Genomic DNA, 22,418 nt, shown 5'->3' with positions numbered 1-22,418 from the left:
CAACTGCACTGCAACTGTCATCTCTAAAGCCCCCGTTTCTTTGTTTATTTGTGTTGTTTCTGCCAGGAGCACTAACGACCCTTCTGTTCCATTAGCTGCTGCACTTATTAGTAGGTTTACACTAAAAAGCTTTCCAGTCAGTGGCATTTTACCAAAAAGAGCACCAGAATGACCCCGTAAGTGTTATTAATATACAATGCAGTTCAAAAAGCAACTGCCTGCCACATGATTATACTAATGCTGTTTCTTTTTTTTCATTGTATTGGACTAAACCGAACTCTAATACTGTGTTCGAACACCGTACCATGGCAAATTGCCTTCTTCCCTCTTATCTAAGAGGAGACTCAAGCAATTATTTATTGCTCCAGTTAGCAGCAGCTCAAATTAACCACCTGAATTTTTCATGTTTTTAACAGAAAGCCGCAGATCGCATCCTCCTCCCAATCTTAGCTCTTTTTTTTTTTCAAATGTAACCTAGTGATAAACATAAATCATAAGTCAGTCTGTTCAATTTATAAAATTTGATGGACTATATATTGTGCTATATGGGCAGTCGTAATGAAGTATGTGCTATATAGTCTCCATTTTTAAATTTTCCATGAACTTACCACATTGTTCCACCTAATTTATCAATTTCTAGGAGTGTATTTTTCATTATCAAATTAATAGTAAATCACTCATTTTCCTTATTCGTTATTGGGAACTCACAATGTATTTTGATTAGACGTGACAGGTATATGGGGTTTGGGGGGGGGGGTTGACAGTCATTTCTAGAATCAGGTTTCTCAAGTAATCTTTCACAGTTGAAATGCCAGTCTTCAGGGTGACATTCTTGTCTGACTAATGCCGTGTTAGTTAAAATTAAAGCAAGGGAAGTCCAGACATCTGTGCTCTGGCCATAATCAGTGAAGATAATAATATCTTCATCTATGTCTTCATATATATCTTAATAGAATATAGTAATAGCAAATTCCTGGTACACCTCAAAGACCTAAAACTTCAGGTTTTGGTATTCTTCCCTGTGTTTCCCAAAGTCTACCCTATTGCCTGGTCTTTATGAACCCCTTGCATCACTCTGCCAGGCGTCTTTCCAAAGTCCTGAACAGGCACAACAGCTGGGACACGGGTAGAGGGAAGAGCTGGAGTCGGTCTCGACTGTGCGCATGAATCTCTTTTTCTTCTGCAGAAACTACTGAACGTGCCGTTGTTAAACTCTTTGCTAAATAATGACTTTGTGTCTCGATAAATTAATCTTCGTGTGGAATCTGGAGAGTTACAACACTTAGTTAAATTAGAAATTAAAAGTAGTATGCTAATATGGAGTGAAAATCATATGAAAATATATACTACAGCTCTGTGAATACAAAATAATTTCTTTATGACTGATGATATTACGGTGAGTACCAACTGAATTAATAACTGCACAATACTTAGCGCAGGGAGTTATTATTGCACCAGTCACTCATTTAAAGTTTAGCTCTTGTGCGATAGAAGCACAGAAGTCACCTGAATATTAAACAAATATGTCACCGTTTCCTCTGGACGTAAAATTAAGTACGAAATACGTGGGCGGAAAGGATGTAAGTAACAATACGCAATAAGTACTTAAAGATTATTTACTCATTTCAGATTCACTGTAATAGCATTAATCATGCTGAGCTAGTTTTGGTGTTAATGTAGATGAAATATGTAATTCTGCAGCAGGTCTTTTGCAATGTCACGTTAATAGATGCCTCCTCACATACACCCATTTGTTATTTTTCAGTAAAGAACTTTGAGGAGGCAGTTCCCATCTTTGGCAGGTGTGGGAGCGCCCAACGTATTCAGCTGCAATTTTCTTCTGTACAAATAGAATTAACAACTGAAAAAAAAAATAAAAAAGGGGAGGATGAAACAATTCACATGGAAAAACTCAGGAAAATGGATTGCCTTGTTTTTCTCAGAAAACAGTAGCGAAAAAAAACAACGTGGAACTGACGTGCTCCTTTCACTTTGTCTTCATTTAGGGATGAATTTATAGTAGCCCCAAGGTAAATTAGGACGCGCGGACCAGCGGAGCACGTCCGTACACCCCAAAGTTAATTCCCGTGTGTTATTTGTTGTCTGCCACATCCTTCGTATTTCCAGCATAGCGTGAGGAGTTCTCAGGGAGCTAAAAAGTGGGCAAATGGCTGTTACCGACGGAATTCTGACATCGAGAAATTAGAGAGGGAGGCTTTTTTGCTCAGCATCCAGAAAGTGGTTCCCAGGGTGCATGAACCGTTGTGGGTCCAGGAGCACGAGTCCCACCCCAGCAGCGCCGGAGAGCCGGACGCCTGCGGTTCCCTGCCACGGGTTGAGGATCCCAAGGCAACGCATCGCTGGTGACCCTCAACCATCCCTTCCCACATCATCCCGGGGACAGCAGCGCGTCCTCGTGAGGACGAGCGGGGCTGGATGCCTCCCTGCCCGCCGGAGCTCAGCGCCACGGGCCCGGCTCCCCCAGCTCGAGCCGGCAGGAAGGCACCGGCACCCCGCAGCATCCCTCGCCTTGGCGTAGCGCCGCGGCTGAGCCTTCCTCTGCTCGGAGCCATGGGTCGGGAGTGCGGCTGATGCGCTAAGTTGGGTCCAGCTTTCTTACGCCGGCCAAGCTGCAGGCGATTTAAAGGAGAGCTTCAGCTCACTGTTGATGAAGAGAGCAGCGGGAGGTGGCGATAAATAAAGCCTTTGGAAGGGAAACGGAAGGGATGGGCAGCAGTTGTGCTCGTCACTTACTTTGCACCCGCATTTCCTCGATTTTATTCTTTTTCCTTGTTTTTCAGGAAAGCGCGCATCTGTTTTGCATCCCAGGCCTGACTTTAACAGTGTGTGCTTTGTTTTGCCTTATTTGTTTTCTCCTGCAGAGCCAAGTTCCCATTACGTGATTTCCTTAAAGGCCTTTAACAACGCAGGCGAAGGGGTGCCTCTGTACGAAAGCGCGACCACCAGGTCGATGACAGGTGAGTTGCAAATGCCGGTTCATGATCTGCTCCTCATCGGTGAACATTCGCCTTCCGAAGGTGCACATTAGGCGAAACATCTTGGCCAAGGCAGTGGAAGACAAGAGCTTTGCAACCTCCAGGTCCCTGCTAGAATAAATCAGCTTCATTTTCCACTTTATTGTAACTACACAGATAGAATGAATTATTTACCCTTTCAAGAAACTGGCTGAGTAGTTTTAATGGGATGCTCACGAGTGCTTGCTCTTTGGTGCGGGTTGGCTTGGGAGAAGCATGACTCCCAAACAATTTAAATATTTAAAGATCAGGGCAGATTAGTGGTGAATAACTTTGCTGAATTAAGCCCAGATGAAATTTTTTTTTTTCTTCAATTTAAAAGCAGTTTAAATTAAAATGAATTACTTAAACCCACACTGTCATCATGCACGTTTACAGAAGCATGTAGAGGGGTTGCAAAGGGTGAAGGAATATACTGATAAGATTTTTCGTGGCAGCATAAGGCTCGCAGAAGGGGTCACCAGCGGTAATGGAACAGGGTGCTTTTAGGCAGCTCTTTTTCACAAATGCATTGTTATAAAGTTATAAAATCAGAATTATTCTCGTGTAGCACTGTCTTCTGGATTGCCTCGTGGTTTGTCTGTGATCCTGGTGTGAGGGTGGGACTGACGAGGCGTTAAAAGAAAAGAACCGAGACTAAAGAAGAACATGTTTTTCCTCTGGAGCGACACCATCATTTGGTGACGTTCGTTCCTCGCGTTTCACCCATGGGGTTCAGAGCTGTGTCACTGAGAGCAAACCCAATCACTGGCGCTGGCTTGGGTGGACCACGAGGAATGGATCGACCAAATGGCACTTCTGTGGCTCTACAAGGAAAAACAGCTTTTATCTGTATGGTTTTGTGAAGTATTCCCATGAGAAATCTTGGAAAGTCAGAAGGAGAAAGGAAAAAAAAAGAGATTAATTACACAACCAAGGGCAACTGTAACAAGCTACATTAGATATAATAAGCGTCAGGGAACTTCTGCCTCAAAATTATTAATCTTTCTTCTTGTCTGGAGTCTACAGAGGTCATTTTTGCTGAGTTTGTGTCTTATAAAATGAGTTCGTCTCAGGATCCATATATACTTTTATTGTTAAGTATTTTATTCCCTGTCGATTCCATTTAAAAATCACCCGGCTGGCGTGTGGGATTTGATTTTCTGTCTGTACACAGCCTCTCTTAAACGAAACGATATCCAGGTGTGAAAAAGGTAATTCAGGCTTGGGCTCTGTGTTGGTGAACTTGAACCAATGATCACCTCGAGCCGTCCACCTTGGTGCTTCTCTCTCATTGCTGCGAGACGTCCCTACCCCGCGCTTCCCACCACCTCCCACCCACGGGATGCAGGCTCTGAAAGGAGCTGGTGTCCTGGGTCATTCATGGAGGAACGTCTGAAAAAAGGTTTTTTTTCAAAGCAAGAAAGCATGGGAACTGTGCACCCCAAGCAGCGGCCGAGCCGACGCACCCTGAGCACCAAAAAAAAAAACCCCAAAAAACTGTGTCTTTGCGTGTCCGTTTAGCACATAGACATACTTTGGGGTCTCCTTGTGTGGATACGGTGGGCGAACTAAAGTTACATAACACGCAATATTCGCGAAACAGCTCTGAAGAGAGCAAGATGCTGGTTTCTGTCGAGAGATTGCAATTTCCCAATGACAGATGTCCACGCATAAATAATAGCAAATGAAACTTCGGTGGCAAATGGAGGCGGTATTTAGGGACCTATTTTCAGCCACCGGTGGATTATAGATATTTCCCTCTTCAGTTTCAGAAACTGAATTATCTTGATTAAGTCTGAACATTTATTTTGCTAAACCCAGCCTCTCTTCATAATCTCCTCTACTGCAGGACTTCAGTTTTTAGTGTGGGAAATAAAAAAGGAAGAGCAGTAAAATATCAACTCAGCTCCAGTCACATCAACTTCCGTCGTAAGTTTGTAGAAAACCCCAACGGAAGCAGGTATTGCTCACCTTCCAAAGTTTACAGCCAATCCCTTTGGAAAAGATCAGTTTGGGAAAAGAAAACGCTTGACTTTCAACTTGCGCAAGCTCGATGCGCCAGGTTGGGGCCAAAAAGAGATTCAGCTGCCCGTTGCTGCCCGCGCGGACCGTGCGTTTGAGTTTTGGATAACAGCAACAACAACCGGGCTGCTTCATTTCCTTCGACACTCGTATTCAAACTTATAAAGCAGCTTTTGATGAGAGAGAAGCAACACAAAAGCGGGTTGAACCTAATGGCTTGTCATACATCTTAATCATCCTGGTCTCCTCTGGTTTTCCTCCCAAAGTTCTGAGTAAGAATTACAAAACGGGAGTGATCAAAGAGTGTCGGGAGCTGGAACTGCACATGGAGCAGACAAACTCTAGCAACTGTCAGTGAGGAAATATTAGAGTCGTTTATGCTTTGATTAATTAATTAACGCATTATTTTAGGGGGAAAAATAACCCCAAGCAACCTTTTGGCATGTTTTTGCTGCGCTTTACGCACTGCATTTCGAAATTGTATTTAGAAAGATCACAACCGGTAAATAATGAGTCAGTAAATATAGTTTTAAAAGATAGGCCAGGAGTTGACCAGGTGCTCCAACAAGGACAGAGGTATTTAAACTGAGCAGAAACGGTCTCTGGTTCCCACGTAGATGCCCAATCTGAAGTCCCAAAGGGAAGAGACGGAGCCCTGGAGAAGCCAAGAGTATGAATGTCATCGACCGCCGGTCAGGAGGGGAGTTCTGTACACGGGCGGCTGGCGTTTTACTGCCCGTGACCGTAACAGCAGTAATCTGCTGCTGACCCAACCCTGGGCTTCCCTCTCACGCCACCAGGGCTCAGAGAAACCTCCTCTGCAACAAGGTGGAAGGAGGAGTGTGGCCACAGTCACCCCGACGGCCTCGGTTAACAGGACTCAGGTCTGAGCTTTTGGGCATGAAACGAAACGTCCCAGTGTCTCAGTAATTACGCCAGCTAGAATTTTCCGCTGACACGGCATAACGCGCGCGCGAGGTGCTCAGCGTCTTGCTCCCCAGAGACCACCCGGTCCCGGACACGTGGGAGAGGAACTGTGCTTGTTCCTGGAGGAAGGAGCCCGTTTGACGATAATCCCCATCTCCGTGCCTGGGTGTGCACATTTAACACGCTGACAGTATTAAACCAACAACTGCAAGTTCTGCACTTCAGCAGTGAAACCGTTATGCTCTGTTTTGCCTAACAAATGTTGAAGCAGATGGGGAATATGTTCCTTTCAAGAGCCTAAAACGGCAAAAGAGCCTGAAAGAGGCTGCCGGGAGAGAAAAGCGTAGGTAACTCCTACACGTGTGAGAGCGTGTCATGGCTATAAATCAGGTTGGAAGGTGACACGCTCTCCACTTTGTACGTGTTTCCGATAATGTATCATTTAAGCGATGAAATTTTTTTTAAGGAAATGTAAATCATTTTAAGGAGAGACTGTGCATTGACTTCGTCTCGTGTGAAGAAAACACAAGATACATGGAAGTGTTTAAACAAGTCATGAGAAATAACGCCTAGCGGCGGTTAGTTTTGTTGTAGTGATGTAACTGAAATGTTGCTGACGCGTTCTCATTTTGCATTAATGCCTTTCTTTCTGTTCTCCTCATGTTCCTCCTCCTCATTAATGCCATGCATTTAACCCATTGTGACGTGTGCCCCTTGGTGGCTGTTTGTGTTTTGGTTTGGTTTGGTGTTTTTTTTTTTTTCTGTTTAACTTACCTATTCATTTATTTTGGAATGCTCATTTGGTGATGTATGGACCCAGACCCCATTGATCCATTAGAAGTTGATTTTTATCCTTTGCTTGATGATTTCCCTACCTCAGTCCCAGATATCTCCACCCCCATGCTCCCACCAGTAGGTGTCCAGGCTGTTGCACTTACACATGATGCAGTGAGGGTCATCTGGGCAGACAACTCTGTCCCAAAGAACCAAAAGACTACGGAGGTTCGCTTCTACACAGTCCGATGGAGAACAAGCTATTCGACGAGTGCGAAGTACAAGGTGAAATTTATCATGTTATGAATTTATGGGCTATTTCCTCTGTTCGTCTGTCATTTGCAAAGACCCTGAATTGGCTTTTATGAACTTCCCTCAACCAAAATTCCCATTTCAATCAAAAGAAGGCTTGCCTGAGTAACTACCGCTTCCTAGAAACCTATGTGTTTCGTTGGATGAAAATGCTGTATTTTAACCACACACCAAGTGTTGAAAGTTTTGATCTTTAATCTTTACCAACCAGATATAAATTAGTCACAGATTCAGTAGCACAGTAGCGTAGCGCGAGCAGGAGAAAGCACCGATTGCAAACCCACCCACACCCTACGGCAATTCCACTCACCCGTATTACGTACTCCCAAATAGAAAAAAAAAAAAAAAAAAAGGTTAGTTTATGAGAAGACTCAGTTTGAATGGATACGACAGCAGCGTGCTTCTCGCTGTATGAGAATTCCTTATTGACTCCTAACGAAAGCAGTACCAAGTCACGTGCGGTGCAGCAAAGAGATACGGTGGGACAGGGAACGGGAAGGAACAAGCACAGCCTTTAGGCTTTTTTTGTTTGCTTGTTTTTGAACAATAAGCTACCTTTCCCCACTATTGTCAGCTTATATATTGCATCTCATATAACACCCACCTTCCCCATAATGAGCATGTCCTTCCTCCCGTGCCCTACCATAATAGTTGTTTTCGCTCGCCTAAAGGACCGTATTGATCCATAGTGAGTTGTTGGCTATGGCTGTATTGTTAGGCTGCAAGTGGATGCCTCATTTTTTACTGTTCTCTGTCCTGACAAAAGCAGCCTCACACAAGTCATTTTTGCAAGGACTGTGGAACAGGCCATGCTCTGGCCGGCGTTGAGGCTCCTCCAACTAGAGCTTGAATGATGGGTCTCCATATAGGTTGGTATTTCTACACCCCAAAGGATGGCTCTCCACCTCTTTAGGTTTGGGGTACACCTGTCATGCAGACTCTCATCTCCAAATCTTTCCCAGGTAATTTTTGGAAGAAGTAGGAATGATGGTGGAGAAGCTCTTGCCCTCAACCTCTTCTCTGGTTGTGCTCTTTCAGCTCTCCCCCTTGCACATCTCCGACAGAATTCGGCTCGCTGGCACTCGTCTGAGTCCATGCGCCGCCGTGAACTATCGATTTCAGTTACGTTACCCCTGATTTGTGTTCACGTCAGCCAAGAGGAGACTCGGGTCAGCTGGCTTTTTGCTGCAGGTGCCGACCCACTGTAAAGCTTTTAAATAATAGCGCATCTTTGCAAGGTATAAAGCCCATACCTTGCTTTTACACCTACTGCCATACTTCTGACAACCTCAGATGCTGACATGATTATCTGCAGTATTTAAAAGCTTATTCTTATGCTCACACAGTTGTAACAAACTCTTAGGTAATGAAGGATGCCAGAAGGATGCATTGTAATGTTTTGAATGCCATACCTCAATCTGATTCCTATTTAGAGGTGGATTTCCGTGCCCAGCAAAATGAGTAGTATAGCACAGGGGAGCACAGCACATCACACTTTGCAGCTCTGGTGATGAAATCAAAGCTCCACAAAAGGCAGCATTATGTTTTGCCACCCGCAGTCAATCGTAACATTTTCTCTAGTCTCCCAGCGCATTTACTGAGCTGCAGGCAGTGGAAAATGGTGGGTGAGAAACAAAAATGATCAAAATCAGCCCTGTTTAATTTGCGGTGCAAGATAAGTGTGTCCTGCTCAGAGGTGTCGAGCTCCTTGTCCTCACTGTTGAGCAGGTGGACACCTCTTGCAGGGCTGTCCAGGAGCAGGAGACTGAAGGGGAGAGGAGCAAGAGTGAAATTATCCTTTTTTGTCGTCATCTCTAGTTTGACCAGTCTATGGCTAGTATGTAAAGAGCTGATCTGATTCATTCATTCCAGTTCAATCACCTAGAATCAGAGGATCATTAAGGTTGGAAAAGACCTCTCGGATCATCAAGGCCAACCCCCAGCCCAACACCCCCAGGCCTCCTAAACCACGGCCCCAAGGGCCACGGCTGCACGTCCTTTGAACCGCCCCAGGGACGGTGACTCCCCCACCTCTCTGGGCAGCCTGTGCCAGGGCCTGAAATTCTCTTCTGGAGTAAACCCCTAGTACAGATAAGTTGCAAAACTCCTAATTTCCAGGAACTAGGAATTTTAATTGAGTATGAAGAAGATAAAATCTGGTCTTGCATTAAGTCTTCGTGTTAAGTAGCATGCAAAACATCTGTCAGGGCACTTGTGAAAAAACAGCCTACTGTGTAGGCATATATAGCTCATTCATCAACATCTCTGCAAAGTAAATTTCTCCTGCTCCCCCTTGAATATTACTGCTTTATTCTGTGGCGTGCTGGCAACTTGATGCCCCATTTTTAGTAAAGGCGGCTTTGTTTTTGAATCATCTGGTGATGCGCATCAGAACGGCATTACTGAGGCATGCCAGCAAGATGCCTTCTTGTGAACCGCTTCCCAGATGTGAACATCAAGGTTCGCCTGATGCAAAGCACATATATATATATATGTTGCCCTTACTCTGTAAACTTTAGGTCCATATGAACATGTAAAAGCGCACAGCACCGTTAACTCGCTGGCTTGTAAGCTGTTGACGCTGGTGGATTGCGCGCCAGGCTCTGTAGCTTGAAAAGCGTGGGAATTGATTTTATTCAGATGTCACCAATTTGTCCCGTAATTGTCTTCTCCCTTGTCTCCTTTGATACCAATGCAGTTTGCCTCAAATTGCTCCTTGCTGCAAGCTGAGGAAAAAAGCTAAATCAGCTAAAAATAAATGAACAATTTAATATTCACATCCGCTTGTTTAGTTGTTCGTAACGTAGCAAAGGGAGCCAGATCAATAATAGGTTTCAAATATCATCTACTCTATAAACATATTACATTTAACCAAGCAAAAGTCTGTTTTATGAATACAAAAATGCATCTTTATGCAGGGGTCCTGGGTCATATTTTGCTCTCTATCATAAATATGTGTTAACCTCAGCGACTGGGAAACCTTAGTCAGGATCATTCTAGGGGTAAAAATGCTTTTCGAGCCTCCTCTAAAAATCAGTAGATATTAAAAACGTCTCTTTTTTGTTGTTGTTGTTTTTTGTTTTTTAAGAAACCCACCAAAGAGGCTGAAAAGGAATGTTTAAGTTATGGAAATGTTCCTATTTTTTTTGTCCTCATATGGGCATAGATGAAGGACATAGGGTTAGCTTCCAATTTGCATTTGAAAAAAAAAATGCATGGCAAATTGCTTTGTCTGGGGAAAGAGAAAGCATCACAATAATTTATTTAACTGCCTAAATTATAGGCAGCAAGTTTAGTATCCTATTTATGGCACTAAAAATACTCCCGTTAAGGTAGGCAGTAGCAATAGAGCTATTGTCTTCGAAAAAGGAATCCATTGTAACTGTGTTTCGCTTGGCTACCAGCAAAATGAGTGGCTTTAAAGACATTCTCCGCTCCATCTCTTTGCAGTCAGCAGATACAACCGCTCTGAGTCACACCGTGATAGGTCTGAAGCCAAACACCATGTACGAGTTCTCCGTCATGGTCACCAAAGGTCGGCGGTCCAGCACCTGGAGCATGACCGCGCACGCCACCACCTGTGAAGCAGGTACGGCAAGAGCTGGAAGGGCTTTCTTTGGCGTTATTATTTCTCATCAAAAGCCTTGTCCAAGTTCATCCTAACCGCATAAACCGACAGCGTGTCTACGAAATTAACTGCATTTCTTCCCTTCTTTTCATGGGTGTCATTCTACTGAGCTCTGGTGTCAGGGCAGGGTTCGGAGGTAGTACCTGTGTGTGCTTTGCCCCATAATTTAATGATTGTCTGTGACTTTTAATGCTAACGATTAAAAATAGCTTTCACTTTTCAAAGAAACCCGAGATTGGGTGAGAACAATTATTTTCTTATTATTAGATACTGATTTTGCTCCTTTAAAATTTTGATTTATGAAATTCCACGTTTCTCAAAGTCCATGAGTTCCCATCGTATCCGCTTGGTAAAAAGAACTCAATGACCACTTCTACCTCGTGGCCGTCCTGGACTCCAGAACTAAAGGGATGCGTTTAAAAACTAAACCTCCTCGGGGCTGATCATAATAGTGTGTGGACGCCTTTTAGCTGTCAGCCGGGCGCCGCGCCGGTGACCCGCGCATCAGTCCAGCCAAGACCTACAGTCAGAGTTACCGCGGCAAAAACCGTGTGTGCAAAATTAGGGACAGAGACAGAAACGGGGGTGGGGTCGGGGAAAAAAGGTCGAGGGCGCACTCGTTTCAGCTTGCACATTATTTATTCTAAAGGCACAATTATCCACCCTGTGCAAAATGTTGACTTGTATAAATGTCCTGCTGACAGTTTGGTAAGGCGTCTTTCCTATGCTCGGTGTTTTTCTATATCGGTATTTCTTTTCCAGAAAGCAGCCATTGTTAAGACTAACAATAAGCTTATAATAAACAAATACACTTTGAAGGCTTAATTGAGCTGCTCTTCTCATGCATCCGAGTGGTGTTTTCCAAGCAGGAAGCTACGACCTGAGAGATACTTCACAGTCTGTAATGCAGTTCTGATAACAGCCAGCAGATACATATTATATGTAACCCTAGTTCAGTGGGATAAAAATATTTGAAGAGGGCTGGAGACGAAGCGATCTCTGCCGATAAGAACATCCTCTCCAAAACGTAGATGTTTTTTTCTCTTCTGTGTGCTTTCAATTAACTGCAGGAGGGAAATAGTATGCCTGGGCTTTACTTCTAGTTCTCACCCAGGTGTTAACGGAAGCGTGTGCCCTGATCCCTAGGCTGTCTTTAAACAAGGGTAGGGTCTTCCACTAAATTTGCATTTCTTTTAGAAGAAGTTATTGCTCATCCCTTATAAAAATTCCAAGTAGATTTGCTTTTGAGTAACTCCACGAGGCTGTATCCCGCAGAACTGCTGGATATTCCGCAGTCTTTACGATTGCCTGCGTATCTCGCTGTAGTGCCTTGTCCATACATAAGAACGTCTAGGGTTTTTCCTTAAGATATTTTTCTTCTTCATCTGTTGTAGACAGCGATACGTACATTTGGACACCAGTGTAGTACAGTACGTGCTATATTTTCCTGAGGGTGACCGGTGGCCTTGAAAACACTCTAAGTGCCATTACAAATCAGTTCCTACCAGCAGATACCAAATGAAGTCTGCTGGTAAATATTGATTTGTTGGGTTTTTTCTTTTTTAAATGAGAACCCCAGTACACGCCAGTTAATTAACAAAGGGAAAATAAGAGGGAATATATGTGTCCTTAGATTTTCCCATGTGATTGCAATGCAATTATCTGAGCTTGATGGAGCAGCTCTGTTAATTAAGGGCATCCTGCACTGCTGATCTTTATTGCCTGTTCTGTACCCATTCCGCATGTTGAATTTCCTGTAATGATATTAAAGAACGTACATATCGTCATCGATACAGAATTCGCTGGAGATTACTACCGTGGCCGGGGAGAGTTGTTACGCCCATAATTCAAAAGCAACTCTCAGAGCCAAGTTCCATCCCCAGATCTGTCTACAGAAGTCTTGCTGATATGAGGGGTGTTAATGAGTGCTAAGGGAAACATATAAAGCTTTGATTTTTCGCGTGATATATCTGATGTTCACAATCTGCTGAAAGCAGAGCTCAACTTCAGCCGGACTCACGTGGTAATCACCAGCACGGAAAGCCTGTCTTACAGAAAGGGGCTTACAAGCGTTAGTAGTTTAACCTCACAAAAAGACAGAAAGCCTAGGAAGGGGAAGGGTTCGTTCATGAAAACATGTAAAAAAGGGTTAATATCAGAAAATGGAGAACAATATTTAAGACAAGGGTCCTGTCTGCATGCAGAGAGATGGATGCACTTTGGTAGAAAGACAATAATTTATGTGAAGGTGGAGGGTGTTGCAGAATAGGCTTAGCAAAAGTAAAGGGAAGGAAAACTTTCATTTTAAAACCACATGTGGTTCGTTTATGAAAAGGGTCGTCTCTTGCACTTCCCTGAAATAGCAAGGTGGTGCAAGGTGTTTCTTCTAGTACTTCAAATTGATGAGCCAGTGTCACAAGCTGGCTGTACGCTGAGTAGCTTTTAAATGCAACACAACACTCTTTAATGCAGTGGAAAGAGAAAAGCCAAGAATTTTCTGGCATGTCTAAAATGTCCCAAACTGAGCATATATTTCATGAATATACACAATTACATTTGTTTTATACTGGTACATTCCTACATATGCTCCTAATAGGGAAGCCGTAATATTATTACTGTTATTAAATGTGTAGGGTTCCCAGGGTATATTAGATGTTCTTGGATACCTCAGTGGTTGTTTAGCTGTAAGGACCAATATTATCGGTAGGAGGCTAAGAGCTGTCCGCCGTATCCTAACATAAGCACGCGCAGTGTTTTGTACAACTGCCACGATTAAAATATCACTTGTAGACAAATCATATGTTTGAAATGCATCTAAGGACACTCGCTTCTGGGAGGATCTAAGAAAGCCCTAAATGCCTACTGAGTAGTTCGTGCCTGCTACGGTGTGTAAGGCGTTCAAAATGAGATTAATAACTTCTGTTTTCAATTATTTTCACCATTTTCAGCTCCAACCTCTGCTCCCAAGGATTTGACAGTCATTACACGGGAAGGGAAGCCCCGGGCTGTTATTGTCAGCTGGCAGCCGCCGTTAGATGCCAACGGAAAAATTACTGGTAAACATTTACATTATCCCACATTCTCCTTTTTATTGTACCGTTCTGATCGTTTGCTGCTTTCGTTCCCAATTTAATGTGGAAACATCTCTGGTCTTCATCTAGAATGCTATTTGACCTGACCTTGTTTTATTTTCTCTTACTTTTGTCAGCCAACTTGGTCTAGGATTCAAGGCAACGTTGAATTGCCTTAAATGCTAAGAGGAGGAATATAAGTTTAAGAACGCAGCACTCTAAGCAAAGGTTTTGTGGTACGTGCTGCTCAGTGATAATCAGAAATGACTAATAATAAGTACTTTGTTTGGCAATAATGCAATACATAATATACATAATGATAGGTTGCTCGGTGCAGCGCATAATGGGATAATTTATTGGTAGATATTTAACTTTACAATAACAATTTAAGGCAATGATGATCAGGGAAAAAAAACCCTAATATTGACTGACAAGAACTGAGCTTAATACATGCTTCACAATGACAGATTTTATTTTCCAAAATACTGTGTATAACCTCAGTGCCTAATTAAGAAATCCATTGCAAACCTTTAATGTTAATTTAGCTTGAAAAATACAGTAGAGTTCTGAGAGTTTGCATTTAAATGATCATTTTAGTCTGCTAATAGACATCTCAGAAGCATATAATTATTAGGAGAAATATTGCTCATCCTCAAAAATGGGCACATTACGTTCACGTTACTACAAACAGTTGGGTTAGACCAGGTCTACAACATATTTTCGTGGGGGAGAAGGTGTGCGTGCGTCACCGTAACCGTTAGTAATGCCAACAAGACGCTGCCAAGGCATTGAGAAATAGCGATGTAAGAGGAAGAACGTTTCGGAATGACGTCCCGTGTGAGCCGTTAGCTTTGAAGAGCGCTGGGTCAGGTTTTAACGGTTGTAACTCAGCGGGGCTTCCCTAGCATCGGATGAGCTGTTGCGAGTTACACCAGCTTTATGTCACCAATAAAAGAAGGATGTATTGCCACGCGGACATTGCCCAGCGGTAACAATTCCTAGGTTAGACTTGCGTAACTGTGTGTAATTTCATTGTACGTTATCATCAGCTCTTTACAATCCGCAACCGTGGCCGTAAGGAGGATGTTTTGGTGAAATGGCTGTTTACACTAACCTGATTTAGCCATCAGCGAGAAGAAATGGTCATTCTGATGGACAACACACCAAAATGAGAGCTAATGGTCCTGATTCCCTATGACTAAAAGACAAAATAAAAGCTTTCCTGACTTCCAAGGCATGAAGTGACTCCGTGGCACCAACTTTTATAGAGTTTTTCCATCGACAGCAGTGTTCGGACCTGAGAGCAGACTGGGTCCCCTGACATCCATGCACGAACTTCTTTCTGGGAGCGCTTGGTTGAAGAATGACTCTTATAGGGATTTTTTACTGCATATGTGGTCAAATGTTTCTTAGAGGGATCAAGCAGAAGAAACAACTCCTTCTGGAGTGCAGAAATGTCCCCAACAACCAAATCTTCATCAAACAAACACGAAGTGTTTGAGCGAGTGTATTTGTGTTGAGAACCATATATATATTTTCATAACCTTATATATATTAATTCAAATGCCATGGTCAGAGAAACTGCTTTAGTAACCCCGAACTACAAGCCTTTAAATAAAAGCCCATCATATAAACCAAGCAAAAAACGCCACCCCCAAAAAATAGCATTTCCATCCCGACACTGCTTGTCCGTGACGGGTGTAGCCATTCCTGTGGAATGAGTTTTGCAAAGCTTCTTTGTTTCAGAAAAGAAAAGGGAAATAGCAATAATAAGGCTTACCCCAGTTTTGTAGTGACTTTGGATCGAGGCACAAAGACGGCACAGAGGGAGTGTCAGACTCCTCAGCCTTTCTTAAAGGCTTTTTAATTCTTCCTGAAATTTCATTTGCTGGCAAGGTAGTTCCTACAAATCATTATCGTTTCCTAATTTTGCTACTTTTACTCTCTAAGTTCTGAAACTTTTAACTCTCATTCAGTATTTATTGTAGTGCTCTAAGTTCCCGAATTCCTGAGTTACCAAATTTTTTTAATTCTTCATTCCCCTGTAGTTGCCAGGAAATATCGCATGGCTTCCCATAAGCACCCGGTAATTGATGTGTATCATTAATGCTGTTTAGTTTTATTTCAGCACTGAAACATTAAGGACTTAGGTCGTATGGTTTATGGCAGCTATCAGAGTGAATGGTGCACCTGAACTTGAGAAATGCGCTTGTAACAGCCTGCTAATGTGTGCTACCTATTTTTATATTTGTTAAATCTGTATTTCTTACAGTCAATATCGTAACCTCTATTTTGTTCTATAAATAGAGAAATGTGCGTTGTCATAACATTCCTCAGAGGTATTTGGATCGCAGACCTGCCACCACTGCTTTTAAAAAGAAAACCCTGATTTTTAAGAAACCTGATATTTATACATATTCCATAACGGGAGCACGTTAACATTTGATCACAGTACTAACTGATAGACTGTGTTTGTTCAGCTTACATCCTCTTCTATACTTTGGACAAGAATGCTCCGATCGACGACTGGGTTATGGAGTCCATCAGCGGCGACCGGCTCACCCACCAGATCATGGACCTCAACCTGGACACCGTCTACTACTTCAGAATCCAAGCTCGCAACGCCAAGGGAGTGGGGCCCCTCTCTGATCCCATCTTCTTCCGGACTCTGAAAGGTTTGGATCTGTGTCGTCTGGATATTAATGAGACCTAGAATTTCTAATGCCTCTGTGGGAGCTTCGCAATTAATTCCGTGTCAGCCAGAAGAGATCCTACCACTTGAAACTATTATTGAGAGATAAAAGCAAAACACTACATACAGTAGTTGGCAAAAGTAAACCACATAATGAGGCAGTAGCTACATTTTTAGGTTCAGTCAGCTGGGGGAAAGCACTCTGACACCACCTAACTTTCTCCCATCAATAATAAAGCTAATTGGATCTGGCTGGATTTCTCTAGGGAGGTCCCTTTTCATTTTGGATCCTCTGGTGACTGTAATGACTCACTCCTATCAACAGAGCAGGCATGCAAAATTATGATTACAAAAAAATCTCAGCCAACGTTGCGTGGGGGAAGTCGTCCCAGTTATTTTTCCAGTACCTGTTATTAACAAGTTAATTTATACCTGATCCCTGTCCCTTAGTGACCAGTAAGAAAGAGCAGGCAAAGCAGGGGCACCCTTCATTTTTTTGGCTGGTATTTCAGCCAAATAGTGTTTATGAGAGCAAAGGACTGCACTTGTATCAGACTCAGATTAACACGGAGAGACGTTCCTCCTCTCCCTTCCCCGATGCCTGTCTGTGTGAAGCCCTGACTTGATCTACCCAGAAATTATTAGTTACGAAGACGTAAGCGATGTTACCGCGAGTGGGAAGCAGGGTGCTTGCTGCAGCTCTGCTCCTTCTGTTTTAACTGTCAGTCACCCGTTTGCACAAAGGTATGAAATTACTTTTAAAAAGACGCGTAATTAATGAAAAACTCAAATGACATAAACAGCGAACCTATTCCGGGAGAGAAGAATGGCATAAGAAAGAGCATGTTATCTCTGTGTCTTCTCGAGAGAAAATCCAGGCACTTGTATATAAAAATAACATCTTGGCGGAAGGTAATTGAAACTGGACGCAGGCTGGGCCCGGGAGGTCATGACTGGAGGGGAAATTAGGGAAATTCAGGCTCAAACTTGTGCCTGAGAGGCTTGGAATTAGCGTCACCCCTCAAACCGCTTTTTAATCCATTATAAGTGACTTGGTTTAACGCGAGCTGTGCGAAAGCCAAGCAGAACGACGGTAGAGCAGGGGTGACACACGAGCCCACGTCGTTCCCTCTGGGGGATTTGTGGGTTTTTTTGGTGAGAGCTTTTGAGTTTGTCTTTCAGCAAACCCTCATGTGAATAGCGAATTTTTTTCTGCTGCCTCTGAGGGAAGGAGGGGAAACTCCATTTTCAGCCATTAAGGAAGGATTTCGATGAATGAGCCAGTGTCCTCAGCAGCACTGGCAGAGAGCTTGTCCTTTTTGCTTCACTGAGATCAGTGTCTCTAAAGCACGCCATCGACCATTCAGGCGAGGAGTGAAAAGCCTCATAAAACAGTTTTTCATGAATTAGCAAGAGGCAGGAAAAAAAGAATAAATAAAAAAGAAAAATGGTACCAATTTGTTGTGAGCTTATCACCGCCTGCCCAGGTTTGCAGGACTTACTTGTCCAAGTCATGTTTCACTTTGAATGAATTATTGGTAAGATCCTGATTATTCATCCTCCGCTGCCATGAAATGTGAAGAGATAGCACTTTGCGGGTGCTTCGTCTCTATCAAGCGGATGGTGCCAACTTAATTTCATGCTCACAATTTGTGCCAAGCAGAAGAAGTCTATTAGACCGAGTTTAAAATGAGTCGAGGCATCAAAATATAATAACCGCAGACTAATGAGACATGAGAAGATATAGAGGCACAGATATCTGACTAAACCGAAAGATTAATGCACTTGATATCACCTACTTTGTGATGTTTACACAAAGTACCATAAAACTCATTTGGGAAATGAATTCTAGCGCATCAACAGATACCAAAAGGGTGAATTTATATGTTTGTTACGTCTTGTAATAGCCTACAAGGACTATGTCTAATACCCTGCCATGAATACTTAATGATATCCACCCTAAATATGTCATGTTCAATAATATTCAACCGGTTTTTTGACAAATCTATCCCTACGCTTGAGGTGAAAAGGCTTTGTCAAGTCTTGAGTGCATTCCAAATTACGCAAAAATGTTGCTTTCCTGCCCTTAACGATTATTAGCAGAAGACGTGTATGTGCCATATGGTAATGCGTGCTCTGATGGTAAATCTATGTCCTGATCAGAGGGAGTTTTAAATCACAAGGAACTAAACAAGCATCAAAGATCCACTAAGTCACCCACTGTCTCCTCTCATATATTATAGCGCATAAAGCTCCTCAAGGAAGCCAAGCCATTACTTGTGTTGTAATTGCGATGTGAGTATTTGTAGTGACTTTCCTTTACTAATGAAAATGTAGTGATCTGTGAGAAAGAGATATGTTTAGTAGTAAATAACGCTACCACGGAGCGATGAGTTTATATTCTTCCACCTCAGCTCGACTGATGATAATATACAGGCAAATGGGCAAATCCTTAGCTTATGTAAATTGTCGTTACACTGTGATCTTCAATCAATCTGTGACAGTTTATGTCAGTCGAGGATCTGCTTTTTTATGCTCTGGCTGGTTAAATTGATCAGTTAAAGCATGAAAAATCTGATACACGCCTTCTTAGGGACCTGGAATAGAAGGATAAAATGTGATTGAACATCCCATCTTTTTTTGTTGTTGTTGTTATATAATTTGGGGCAAAATTTGAGGTCATTACTAGGATTTGCCTTACTCCTACTAGTCTGGATGACTTCAGTAAATATTATGTATACATATATATGCTGGATATTGAAGAGAAGCAGCCAGTCCCCAACAGTATGCATATTTTACAGCCTTTCGCGGCATATTTTCACAGATGGCCCCTGAAGTTACGTTCCAGCTCTCAAAGTTACATGACATTTATGGCATAGAGATTTTCCGAAATATATTAAGTCGCAGAAGTAAAGAAATAGGCTGAAAGTCGTTTGCAACTGCCCACGGAAACGTGGCAACTGGAAAGAGAATGGATGAACTGGTGACGGGCAGGCAGGAAGGAGGATTTCCACAATCTTTTGAGTGACTTGTCAATGAATTTTAATTTTTTTCTTTTTAATTGGTTCCAGAAACAAGCAAATCTCAGAACTGCACTTACTAAACGTGCTTACGCTTCCCTCTGCTCAGCCGAACCTATTCTGGATTTTGGCCAGCATTTACAAACGGACCTTCCATGAGTGCTGAGCTCCTTTAATTACAGGATATTAAAGAGTAGTATTCTGCTTATCGGAATCACACACAACATCACATCAATACCTATAAACTGGAAGCAGTTGCCTGTTACGCATTAAGGCGTAATGTCAAGCATGAATAAAATGCTGGATTCGATGTGTGTTTAAAAGGATGAGTGGAAGGGGGGGTGGAGGAAGAGAGAGAGAGAAGAGGAGGAGGAGAGAGAGGAAGAGGTCATGGGATGAGCTTCAATACGCTCCCAGATATTGCCAGCGTGCTAAGATGAGCAAGGAAAACTCTATTCGTGGGCTTTCTACAGGACACCAGATTAAAAGTCGCCACTGTACCATTGCTAAAAGAGCCCTGAAACGGCAGGTGATGCCGGTGCCCCCCCTCGGCCCCCGCTTTCAGCAAGGATGGTGTGGGGCAGCATTTCTAGCACTGCAGTGCCCTCTAATGCTGCCTTGGCGTCGTGGTTCAACGACGCAGCCCAGCTCATAACCGGCACCAAGCGCGAACCCCCGTGCCCCGCCAGAAGCACACGGTACCCACCCGGGCTGCGGCGGCTCAGGGCACTGGAGGCATCACGGGCTTCACCTCCTCCATCGCCCGGAGAAGGCAGCAAAGGCCGAGCGGCGCCAGGGCAGCATCTAAGTGGCATCAGGACTGCAGGCACGAGCAAGGTTTCGTGTTTTCATGAATGCATTTGTCCGAAGGGCAAGGTGATAACCCAGGTATGGCTCGGTGGGGAAGCGCCGGCTCACAGATTTCTGGAAAGTTGGAGGCAACGTGCTCCACATACCCCACTTCTCTGCATCCACGTGAAAAATGCTGAGAAGGGGGGAGAAAAAAAATTAACTGAGTGTTTGGGTGTTATCAAAGGAGCTGTTTCCCCTCTGCCACCGGCGTGGAGCTCATAGATGTGCCTGTAAATGTAAATTACTGCTAGTTCAGTACCTCCATTTGTTCCTAGCATGATGCCGTGATCTAGAGGAGGGTTTGTCGCGATTTTAGCAGCGAGGGGAGCAGCATGCTCTGCACCTGCAGGCAGCGGTGATTTGACTTCCAGATTCATGTGCCAAGTCACTTTTTCCCCCCACCCAGTTTCCTGCACTTAACATTCTTGCATAATTTATTGAGGACTGGTTAATGCTCTACAATGGTAGCTACTTATGAATCCGAGGAAAGTTTAATTCCCTCAGCCATATCATAGTCAGGAGCTGTAGCTGTGCAGGAAAGCTTTTAATACATCTACTGCTTTTTGAAGTCTTGTCTGGTGTGTTTCAGATCACGCTATCTTTTATGGGTATTATGCCAAAACACGTAAATAGTTTTAAACCCCTTCGTGAAAAGCTGAAACAATGATAATATAAGTCAGACTGAGCTTTCAACGTGTAGGTGATTTGACTGTAATTATTTAAAGAAGCAGTGTCTCTCTCTCCTTCCCTTCTTGCTTAATTAAACTTCATACGGAAAAAGAACACGAGAATGAAAAAATGCTGCGGTAAAAGTTTCACATTTGGAAGAACCTGGAGAAAATATCTGATAAAAAGCGTGGTTCAACCTGTGTTCAGGGTTCAAAGAGCATCTGGACGATGCTTTTAGCCCTGTGGTTTAATTTTAGGTAGTCCTGCAGGGAGCAGGGAGTTGGACTTGGATGGTCCTTATGGATCCCTTCCAACTGGAGATATTCTGTGATTCTGTGGTTCTGTGTTTGTCCTCTCAGTTCACCAGGATCCCTCAGAGAAAAGGGAACGGTAAAACTCATCCTGCCCTCCCGCACCATCGGCCCGCGGCGCGGGAAGGCAGCACGGCGCCGACCCGCTAACACGATGGTCGAGGCGACGTGTCGGCTTGCCCGCGAGGAGCTCTCAGCCTCTAATGATATTGTTTCTTTCTTGCAGTCGAGCACCCTGACAAAATGGCTAATGACCAAGGTACGGTGCCCTCGATCTGTCGCCTTTTCTGCCGGGGCCTCGGGGGCGCGTGGGGAGGGAGCCGCGCTTTCCACCTGGGCTGCGCACCTGATGAGGCAGACGCTGGCGTGATAATTAATCTTGTTAATGAAGTTCTGCTCAGCTGAGGCTGCTGCTTTGATGGGGAAGATGTAAATTTTCGGGAGAGGAAATTGTTTTGTCTCTTTTCTGAAGGACCAATTAAAATGTCAAGCTTCTTTGTATGAAATAAATTTTTAGTCTCTCTGCTGCACTTCTGAATAATTCACATTAAGTATAATTAAGCTCAGCATAATTTCCAGGCTCCTCTTGCACCCTTTTGTGTGTTATAGATTAAAGTTCAAAAGCCTCTCGGTGAGAAATCATAAATCATCTTTTCTCTCAAACCAGCAGCTCCTGTTTAATAATAGCAAAGTTTAGTCAACTTTTCAAGGCATTATCATTACGTTTTCCAAATATGAATATATGTCTGATTAGTCACAGTTTCCCTGCTCCTATCTCCTTTCTAATACTTGTGAAGTCTGTTGCTAGGATATTTTTCCTTTTTTTTTTTACTTCAGACCTATTTATTCCTAAGTCTTTCTTTCAATTACAGCTGAAACATTGTACGTTTATGTGACACCTGCCCAAGGAAACAGTCAGGGGGATGCGTGGAAAACTCAGGCTTGATCTTGGGAGGTCTATTTGGATTTGAACTCACTTCACACTAGTTTAAAAGGCAAAGCGAGGTGTAAACTTCAAATCCCTGGCTTCACTTAGCAGCTACCACCGTACCCCAGTTCAGTGGGTTGAGTTAACTTGCAATAGATAATTCCTAGGGAAGACAAGAAAGTGTTATTTAGAAGA

At 43.3% G+C, this 22,418-nt stretch overlaps 1 protein-coding gene across 1 annotated transcript in view; it reads left to right on the top strand.

The window, feature by feature from the left end:
- The window catches only part of DCC (DCC netrin 1 receptor), a 607,752-nt gene that overhangs the window by 527,583 nt on the left and 57,751 nt on the right, over positions 1-22,418 (top strand). The window contains exons 16-21 of the mRNA XM_064438237.1: positions 2,883-2,978; positions 6,847-7,025; positions 10,503-10,641; positions 13,629-13,736; positions 16,232-16,426; positions 21,522-21,554. Of these exons, the coding sequence (XP_064294307.1) occupies positions 2,883-2,978; positions 6,847-7,025; positions 10,503-10,641; positions 13,629-13,736; positions 16,232-16,426; positions 21,522-21,554 (750 nt within the window). The remainder of the gene's footprint in view (positions 1-2,882; positions 2,979-6,846; positions 7,026-10,502; positions 10,642-13,628; positions 13,737-16,231; positions 16,427-21,521; positions 21,555-22,418) is intronic.

Source organism: Phalacrocorax carbo, chromosome Z (assembly GCF_963921805.1).
Source record: "Phalacrocorax carbo chromosome Z, bPhaCar2.1, whole genome shotgun sequence".
In the NCBI taxonomy this organism is placed as follows: Eukaryota; Metazoa; Chordata; class Aves; order Suliformes; family Phalacrocoracidae; genus Phalacrocorax; species Phalacrocorax carbo.
The sequence above is the reverse complement of the archived record's forward strand: the minus strand, read 5'-3'. Positions and strand labels throughout refer to the sequence as shown.